We start from the raw sequence: 10,510 nt of genomic DNA on the forward strand, positions 1-10,510 counted from the left end.
GCGTGGTTCTGTTGGTTCATCAGACAATGACCTCGACCGGGCTGTTTGCAGCTGTGTGTGAACTCGGTACCCTCGGGTCAGAGGCTAAGGTTCTCAGGTTGATTGGAATACGCATATCATGTCTAATTGTACTGAAAATATACTAATCTGGAGAGAACAACCACAACAAATATGTATTTGGAAGAATCATAACTGGTTAAATTAGAGTTTACATCAGATTTTAGCCAAGTCAAAGACAAGAAATATCTAAAATAGCACATATTTACTACACTTCAACACGTGTGTCCTAACAGAAAGACTCTTGCGAGCACAAGCTGGGCCTATGAAGACTCAGAGATAGCCCTGTAAACAACACCTAGACAACAAAAGTCCTGTACTTTTCCTCCTCCCCTTGTGCCCATTTCTTGGCCCTTGGGCCCTGCTGGCATAGCAATCTCAGTGGTAAATTGCACAAATTCTTCCCTCCATCGCTCCCTCTCTCTAAGCCTTCTTTTTCAAAACACAGCTGGGCCAGGAAGAGACGAGGGTAAGGCTGGAACAAAACCGACGTGATCAGAATAAAAAGAGATGCCCCTAGCACGGAAGAAATTAACTTCAAAATGTGAAAGAAATAAAAATCACTTTAAGACCATGTTTGTAAAATAATCACAGCCTTGACCTGGATTATTTACTTAAATAGTGACAGAGAAAGGAAGACAAAAAGAGATGTGTGGTAAATCAGTAACAAAGACACATCTAAAATACAGCAATGAATCAGGAAGAGGCTCCTCTGTCCGCTGTTACTCTACTCGTGTTTCTGTGGCTGTCTTCTGGAACTGTACTGGCTTTATTGCTGGGATTCTCCACCAGGTTGTTCAAGGCTGCAATCATCTCTGAGTAGGTGGACCGACAGTAACAACCGATCCTGAGAAATGGTCTACGATACAGGACTGTAATCAGACGACTGGGCAAGACATTTCTACACAATATCACATCAACATCAATTTCTTAATAACAGGACGTTGATTTTAGAATATTTCAAGATAAAGATCTTAAGATAATGTTTATGAGATGTATTCATCACTGTACTTAATACAAATAATTACAATCATGATTTCTAGTTGATGCGTCTTCAAGGGATCAGAGGTGATTGTAAATGTGGCCTATGATTAGCACATTGGAATTACTGTCACAATAAAGGTCAAATAATTAACAGATAATCAATAATTGAATTATGGCATGGCTCTGATAAAACATTCCTGTACAAAATGCATTAAAATGTCAACAAAATAGACCAAATGTTTCAGTGGTACTTTAAAATAATTACACGCTATTTTTCATTAGTTAAGCATGAGTAAACACTAACATTTATAAACATGTATAAACATAATCTGCAATTGAAAAACACAGTTATACATGTTATATTCTTGATAATTAAGTTTGACTATTATGTGTTTCATAATTGAGTTTTCATACTTTATAAATGATGGATTCCTCATTTAAAATCAGTAACATATAATGCAAACCAATTATTAAAAATGATGCAATAATGGCTAATATGTGCTTTATAAACGTGTTTTAATATTGCAATTCATGATGAATTTAGGTTGTTACTAAGCTCCAAGCCTCTTTTTAGGTTTCAGCTTGAAAATGACATACAAACTAAAACGTCTGTGTCTCTGCGACCACTAGAGCTATTTGAATAATCTTGGAGTTAATAAACAAGTATAATGTTAAGTTTTGCTCAGATGTGTAAATATCAGTCTAAGTGTTACTGGTTAAGAGTAAATGAAGATGACACACAGAAAGGAATGTAAAGTTTTCAGGTCCGCCTAGAAAAAAAGCACTTTTAGCATGATTTTTACCTTGAAATGATGCGTTTGTAAACTTTTAAATTCTTCCAAATCCTACCTCAAAGTTTTAACATCATTTTTGCATTGTTTTACTTTGATAAAGTGAAGCAGAACAAAGTTAGAGAGGATTTAGTACAGAAAAAAGTCAGGCAAGGGCTCACATTTGTAACATTTGGTCACATTTGGAGAAGAATAAATTAAAGAATTTCAGATTTTTATTTATTTTTTTAAATTCATAAAACAACCAATATTTCCCTTTAAAATAAAAGAAGCACACAAATTAACAATTATCAAACTGTAAAATAAAGGAAAGCAGTATTTGCTGATTGTACTGCAATAAAGCGGTTCATGTTTCTGTGCTCTTTGGCTCATCTCTCTGGTTCTTTGAGCTGGAAGGATGTTAAAGGTCTGGAATCTGTGTGGAATTGTCTTGCTTCTGGACATCTGGATTTTTCTGATAGCACCAAGCTAAGGGCTGCTGGTTCTGGAAACACGCTGATTTTAGGCTGATTTTGTGGCTTTTAGTTTGTTGTATACTTTTTTAATTATCTTTCTTTCTGTTTGAGTTTGTTTTAAATAGCTGACTGATTCTTGTAGCAAATGCTTTGGTGTTTAATTTGGTGTATAACATCAATATATTTTCTTGTGATTTATATGTTGTTGTTTTTTGCAAAAAATATGTAAAACACCCGTACATGGGTGCCATGGTTTTTAAAAGGTTAAGTTAGTTAGAGACCAGCTTGCTATCACCTGGGTTGGTCTACTTACTCAGGTGTTGACTCAGGACCTCGAGTTAGAGACCAGCTTGCTAGCGGAGTAATCCATCATTTAGAAGGTATGATAATTAGGGCCGGGCAAAGTTGAACAAATTCAATAATGAAGTGAAAACTAGTGTATTGCACGCTTTTATTTTAAAGTAATGTTACCAGAACAATACAACAGGCACTCTGGAGCAACAGCCAGTTAACACATTCATTAGTTGGAATGCTGCAAGCATTCCAACTAATTCCAACAGTTTTTTTTTTTTTTTTACTTTTTTTTTCTTCTGTTGGACTGGACACTGTGGCGGGCCGGGTCGTATGTTTGACACCTCTGATTTAGATGATGCAGTTTTCCTTTCAACTTTTCCAATTATACATTTAAACGACAAGGATTTTCAACAGTTCAATTAAATGACTTTGAACTGTAACATTTTTCAGCAGGTATTTTGCCTTTTCTATATTTTCAGTAATGATTTGCTATTTATTTATATATCCATCTATTCCGCTATTTTCAGCTATATTAATATATTCAGCTATTTTTACACATATTCAGCTATTCTTTCATTTTCAAATATATTTAGCTATATTTAGCTAATTTAAGCTATATTCCACTATGTTCAGCTATATTCAGCTACTTCTTTCAAATATTTCAGCTATAAGCTTCAGCTTTTTGCATTCCAACGCATTTTCAGCAGGAAATGCTCTTTCTAGTTATTATTCTATTTCTTCCATCCGTATTTTGGACCTCTTCAAGTCTTTCATATTTTCAGCTACAGAAAAAAGTTCAATTATAAAAATATTCAGTTACCTAAGGACACGATGGCTAAGACCTTTCATATTTCAGACTTTTCAAATCTTTGAATTATTAAGCTTTTTATGATTTTTTTTATAATTTTTTTTTTATAATGGGACCCAATGGGGAAATCTTCAAATCATCTTCAACTTCAAACGTTTACAGTTTCTTCATACATTGAGCTTGAGACAATATTTAAAATTCCACATGTTGACAAAACCTTTAGCTATTAATCTACGCTTTTACATTTTTCATATTTTCTCAAATTTTAAAATTATTCAGCTTTTTATCCAAAAAAATGAATGGTTTCCAATGAAGAACATCTTCAAATCCGCTTTCAACTCTTCAACTTCAAAAGGTAAAGGCTCTGTCATGCCTTCAACTAGAGACACCATTCCACCTTTAAAATGTTGATAAAACGTTTAGCTGTTATTGTATTACTCATCTTTTTGATATCTCCTATATTGTTTTAACTGTCGGCGTTTTCGTTTTATAGTTTTTCCGCACCTTTTCTGCCTTTCTCATTATTGTGTGTTGGGCAGCTCACAGCGGTGACGTAATACTCAAGAGCGAGAGCACTTGGCGATACACATATTTTAAACTTGCTCTCTACTCCAAACCGTATACTCTTTGGACATAATTTATAGCTCAAAACGTTGGAAATCTTGTCTTCTGCCGTAAACTGCGGTCGATAGGAATCCAACAGATAAGACGTGTTGAGGTCCGACTGAATGGGAGAGCCGGTCCGTCCCCAGCAGCAGCCCTTTGGTCTGTGCATCTACAGGCAGCAGGCACGTAAGCGGCCGCACACGCGAACGGGTCGCGCACATGAACGGCCGTGCTCGCGCGTGAACGGCAGCACACGTAAACGCCCACTAACGTGAAACGGCCGCGCGTGTAAACGCTCGCCAACGGGTGCGCCCGCGCCTCAACGGCCGCGCGCGTGAACGGCCGCATTAACGTGTTATTATGGTCGCGTGCACGTTCGTGTGTGTGTGCGCGCGTGTGTGCAGGTCACTTTGGTTATAGACGTCAGGATTAACAGCGTCACTGACGTTCACGTTCTGAGGTTTAACAGATGGTTTTGTAGACACTCAATAATATCAGGTGTCTCACCAACTGCGCCTGTAGATCAGTGGTTAGCAACTCTGTCTTAGAGGCAAAGGGTCAGTGGTTCTAATCCCACCTATGGCAGACTTCAATTTTTAAAAAAAAACTTTTTTTTTCTTCTGTTGGCGGGCCAGGTCGTATGTTTGACACCCCTGATTTAGATGATGCAGTTTTCCTTTCAACTTTTCCAATTATACATTTCAACGACAAGGATTTTCAACAGTTCAATTAAATGACTTTGAACTGTAACATTTTTCAGCAGGTATTTTGCCTTTTCTATATTTTCAGTAATGATTTGCTATTTATTTATATATTCATCTATTCCGCTATTTTCAGCTATATTAATATATTCAGCTATTTTTACATATATTCAGCTATTCTTTCATTTTCAAATATATTTAGCTATATTTAGCTAATTTAAGCTATATTCCACTATGTTCAGCTATATTCAGCTATTTCTTTCAAATATTTCAGCTATAAGCTTCAGCTTTTTGCATTCCAACGCATTTTCAGCAGGAAATGCTCTTTCTAGTATTTAAATACACTTGTCACTTACACTCACATTCCATGCAATTTATTTTAACTTTAAACTCTACTCAATTGTAAATACTCATGCTGCCATTTATTGCACTCTGCTTATTGTTAAATGTTCTTTTTGTGATATTGTTAAATGTTCAGTGTGATGCACCTGCCACCAGGACAAATTGATTGTATGTGTAAACATAACATACTTGGCAAATAAATGATTCTGATCAACGCGCTAATGACGCGTTAACTTGCTGAGCTCTAATGATAACCCATTCATGAAATGCAAAACAGTCAAGCTTATAAATCAAGAATGAAACATTTATAACTGTATTTCTGATTTGCATACCAATGAGTGTAAATATTGGAACAATGCTTTATGAATTATAAATTAAGTGTTTATCCATGCTTAACTGATGCTAAATAGTGTGTAGTTATTATGAAGTGCTACCGTTCCAGTTGCATTACTCCAGTTTTTTTAAGTATCAATTTATCTCTGGGCTGCATTGTTATTGAGAATCTCATCTTGTGTTATGTAAAATGATATAGGAGAGCAGGTTATTAATTAAGATTATCTTAGAGTGTTTTCTGTTCTGAGACTGCAGCCAGCATTACCATGGTGATGCAGAGCCGGGCTTCAGCCCAAAGTCAGCTCAGTGACCCATTAATCTGCAAGTGAATAGTGAATGCACATTCACACATCTTCACGCATGCACACACCAAACCCTCCACTCATTACACACACACACACACACACACGCACACACGCACACACACACACACGCACACACACACACACACACACACACACACACACACACAGGTGTTTGTGTGGCCCGTCCACCGACCTTCCTTTAGGGACTTTTTGCTGTCTCTACACTCACTGGTCAGCATTCACGTGGATTACACAGGAAGTGCTGTCCTGAGACATCTCTGAATTGTAGTGCATTCATGTTTTAGGCGCTATAGCTCCAGAGTTTCATAAGAAGACACTGCAGCATATTAGAAAGGTAACAACACAAACTCATATTATTTAAAATGTGTCAACCCAGCAAACCAATAACGCCAATAATTATTTAATGATGCATTAACCACACTTTTTTTGTGCGTTGGGAGGGGCTTATCACAGGTGCTGCACTTTAAATCTTTCCAGATGGTATAGTTCAGAACTGGCATCTTAGGGCTCTCCCAGTCGGCCCGCCTGAGGTCAATCAAACATGAAAAATAAATAAATAAGATAAACGCCACAAATTCATATGCAACAACACTGCTTTTAATTTGAAGAGGATGTATGTATGTGTGCACTCGCTTACTACACTGACCGGCAGTGTTGCCGCTTCACAAAGCGCTCACAGGCGGTCAGGCTCGCAGGCGGTCAGGCTCGCAGGAGCCTTGCTGCAGGCTCCAAGTCCAGACTGAACAATAATCGCGCATGCGCAAAGCCGCTGCTGATCCTGATGTTGTTTCTCTTTGGATATACCTACATGAGAACAAACATTCTCAGTGATGTAGTTCCACAAATCCAGATCCTCACTGATACCTGTCAGCTGTCCTTCACATCTCCACCCCATTCAACCAGACGTCAGCACACTTGTTCAAGTCAACACAGACTGGACTTTTACCAACGAGGAAGAAAAATTTAACTGAAAACATGAAAAGCACTTGTCCCTCACAGGGACCCTTACTACTGAACATGGACCAAAGAAGGAGTGGTTTGTCCCTCACAGGGACCCTTACTACTGAACATGGACCAAAGAAGGAGTGGTTTGTCCCTCACAGGGACCCTTACTACTGAACACGGACCAAAGAAGGAGTGGTTTGTCCCTCACAGGGACCCTTACTACTGAACACGGACCAAAGAAGGAGTGGTTTGTCCCTCACAGGGACCCTTACTACTGAACATGGACCAAAGAAGGAGTGGTTTGTCCCTCACAGGGACCCTTACTACTGAACATGGACCAAAGAAGGAGTGGTTTGTCCCTCACAGGGACCCTTACTACTGAACAAAGTGTTAATGTTGTCCCTGATAAAAGACAAATGTTCCTTCTGGTACCTGTTCAATAAAAAAGAAAACTGATTTATAAACTGTTAACTTGGTCCGAGAGTGTCTGTTATATTGGTCTGATAACAATACTTTAACATAAAAGCGCGCAACTGAACTACACTCAAGAAAACTATTGTTCAACATCAATTTGAACCAGTCCAACCAAACTGTGTCGTAGGGAAAAGTCGTCGTGTAGGTGTGCGGTTAAACTGGCAAAACAGTGGTCAGCATTTGTTAGACATCACCTGGTGAAATATGTATCGTGTGAGCATGATGGTACAAGTCTAATTAAACAGTTTTACAGCATTACAAAGCAAGAAATAACCTCCCATAAAAACATCATGGCTGTATGTTCATGATTTTATCAATACTTTCATCTCAATTGTGGACACTGTGATCAAAGGGAGACATCAATTATTTTAAAGATTTAAAGTTTGTCACCTGGATTGTAAAAGAGTGACTTATATAAAGCGTTCTACTCTTCCAACCACTCAAAGCTCTTTAACATTGAACGTAATTCACCCATTCACACACTGATGACAGGGTGCCACCATGACACCCTTTCATACAGGAACAGGCTGCCGAAGCAATTTAGGGTTAAATGTCTTGCCTTAGGACACGTCAACATGGACTAGCACAGCCGGGGATCGAATCACCAGTCCTCTGATTAAAGGGCAACCCTACTCAACCACAGTTCTCAGCAATCACCTAACAATAATGGCCACATTAAAAAAAAATTCAATTTATACATTTCTATTTTATTTACCATGTATGTTTTTGAAGTGGAATGCTAAATGAACCCTGATGCTGGCCACACATCATCAGCCTCGCATTACAAGTAGTTTGATGAGAAAACAACAGAAGCAGATATCTGAGCAAGACAACAGATTGAAGCACAAACCCTTGTAGTAGAAGAGGCATCTGTCGGTGAGGACGAACCACCTCTTGTTCCACTGCTTCACTCCACTGCTGGCCTAGAGAACAACACACATCGCACACTCATTACTCATCATTATCATCGTCATCTTGATCCTGATTATCAACGCTAACGCCACATCAGGAAAACATTGCTCATCACGTCACCCTACTTTCTGTTTTAATCCTGTCAAGGCAAATACAATTGTTCTGCATTTGCTGATTTAGAAATCTAATTTCTTGAGATCTGTTGACTGTTTGGACATGTTAACACTTTAGCAATTTGCTCGTAATTTGTACAGAAAAGGTGCAAATTGAGTACTTGAGTAGTTCATGTGGTCACAGAAAGGGGCACTGCCTACAAGCTGCTAGAAGAAGTCCTTCTCATGAGTTATCCGAGCTACTAACATCTAGATGGTACAAGGTGCTTGCTAATTATCAGAATGTGCTTCAAATCATTTTTTTTTTTAAAAGTAAGCACAGTAATCACTGCCTTGTTCTAACATCTTTTTAGACGTGGTCTCTGTATTCCTGTTATTACTTGAAGGGATTTATTGCCCTTCTTATGATGACACAACCCAGTCTCACTCCCAACTTGTGGAATACTGACAGTTGCCCTTAGGGTCTGAACCTAGTGCACCGTTGTTCAACTAACTTCCATGTAAACCCCACTGTGTCTTTATTAGACATTTATAGTAACTAACTGACATAGTGTGAAGAGCAGATAGTTCACACGAGGTCAGTGGGAGTTGTGTTTTTTCGGTCAAACAAACGGTCCTGTGCGACACTAAAAGTAAACCTTGACAATTTGTCATTTAAGTCTTTAGTCAGTCAAGTTTGCGTCAACCCCGCTCTCATCTTTTCCCTAACTAAGAGGTTTGGTTGCCTAAGAAGTCTGAGTAGTACTAAACATGACTAGTGTAGTTGTGCATTCATATGAGAGAAGTAAAATACGGTTTTACCTGCTTGTACAGCCATCCCTGCCTGGTGACTTCTGCTTTGGGATTCCTGCGCATGGAGTTGGAGCGCTTCCCGAACGTAGCTGCTGCTCTGGGCGTACGAGACATCTGTTCACAAGAGATAGATAGAGATATATTGGTTATGTAAACCAGTCAATTTACACTGTGATAGTCAGGTATTAGGTTTGTTCATAGATTTTCCGTAAAGGAAAATGTCTGTGTCCATCAGCTGGTTATGAACTAATAGGTCATTGTGATGCACAGATGTAGGCGATAGCATCCAATCAGGGAACTCATTGACAACAAACTGGGGTTAGATCGGAGGAGTGGAAGGAATTATTTTCTTAACCTTGGCATGAGGAACGTTTTCCAAAAGAACATTAGGGAGACTGTTCTTTCCTTCTTTTGAGTAACACTAGAGAGTTTGATCTACCCTTTTACATCCATGGAAAGTGAGCTGCAGTAGCAGTGGTATCATCAGAACCTTTTATTTTTATCAAATTTCTGGAATTAGGGATTGATGCACAATTCCTAATTGAACATTGAACCGTAACAAAAAAAGATTGGGATTACCTGGAACACAACATTAGTGGCGGCACCGCGACCCGACCCCGGATAAGCGGCGGAAAATGAATGGATGGACAACATCTGCCATCTGTGTGTGTGCGTGTGTGTGCGTGTGTGTGCGTGTGTGTGCGTGTGTGTGCGTGCACACGTGCATGCGTCCTCACCCGGGTGTAAGACTCGGGTTCTGGAGACAAGTCTGACACCATGTTGGCCCTTTTGGAGAGAGCGATCTTCCCAGAAGAAGTCTTCAGCTTGCCATTCATGTCCAGATTGCAGTGCCTGGACAGAAGAGCAATGCATGAGCTCCCACATCGCCCATAGTGCAAAATAACAGATGGGATGAATTTGATCAGAACTGATGTGTCAAGGTCTAATAAATTCCAATCTCGCACAATGCAGACTTCCTCACCAGAGCAAAGACCCATGCTTACTGACTTGGACCTCTAGTGGTGGCTTTGTGGATGCCAGACACAAACATGTAAGAAGTGGGATGTGGTTAAGGTGTGTGACCTGAGACTGCTGTTCACATTACACCACAACTGTGTGACTAAATCTATGTCAAGGCAATAACAAAGGAGCATCATGACAAAGCAATATATTTGATGGCCTGGGAATAAGAATGGGCTAAGGTTACATATAACAGGGAACTGTTCTGTCGCCCTTCCAGTTCATTTTTTACACAAATGCCTTTCAGTACAATACAGCGTCATGCCATCTGCAGAAGTAGTCTGATGACTACGTTGGTCGGATGTATTCGGGATGGAAAGGAGGAGTACAGGGCAGTGGTGAGTGACTTTGTGGAGTGGGAATTGTACCCATTCCACACAATTCCTTTATTGTCCGTGACTTAAGGTCTGGTCCTTGATCACTGTGGAGTTTTTTAGGGATTCCATAGTGAATAAGGAAGTTGTCCCATAGACATTCTGCGACTGTCCTGGCCTTTTGATTGGGCGTTGGAATGACCACTGCATATTTTGTGAAATGGTCCGTGATTACAAGAATGT

The 10,510-nt window shown here is 39.3% G+C and overlaps 1 protein-coding gene across 1 annotated transcript in view; it reads right to left on the reverse strand.

Annotated features, from left to right (window-relative positions):
• The window catches only part of LOC137798662 (pleckstrin homology domain-containing family A member 6-like), a 12,972-nt gene extending 3,203 nt beyond the window's left edge, over window positions 1–9,769 (reverse strand). Inside the window, exons 1-3 of the mRNA XM_068595554.1 lie at window positions 9,671–9,769; window positions 8,943–9,047; window positions 7,967–8,039 (exon numbers count right to left, since the gene is read on the reverse strand). Coding sequence (XP_068451655.1) covers window positions 7,967–8,039; window positions 8,943–9,047; window positions 9,671–9,769 — 277 coding nt within the window. The remainder of the gene's footprint in view (window positions 1–7,966; window positions 8,040–8,942; window positions 9,048–9,670) is intronic.
• Between the last annotated feature and the right edge of the window lie 741 nt (window positions 9,770–10,510).

This window comes from Clinocottus analis, unplaced genomic scaffold (assembly GCF_023055335.1).
Source record: "Clinocottus analis isolate CAN_PGR_092001 unplaced genomic scaffold, fCliAna1.0.p SCAF_309, whole genome shotgun sequence".
Taxonomy (NCBI): Eukaryota; Metazoa; Chordata; class Actinopteri; order Perciformes; family Cottidae; genus Clinocottus; species Clinocottus analis.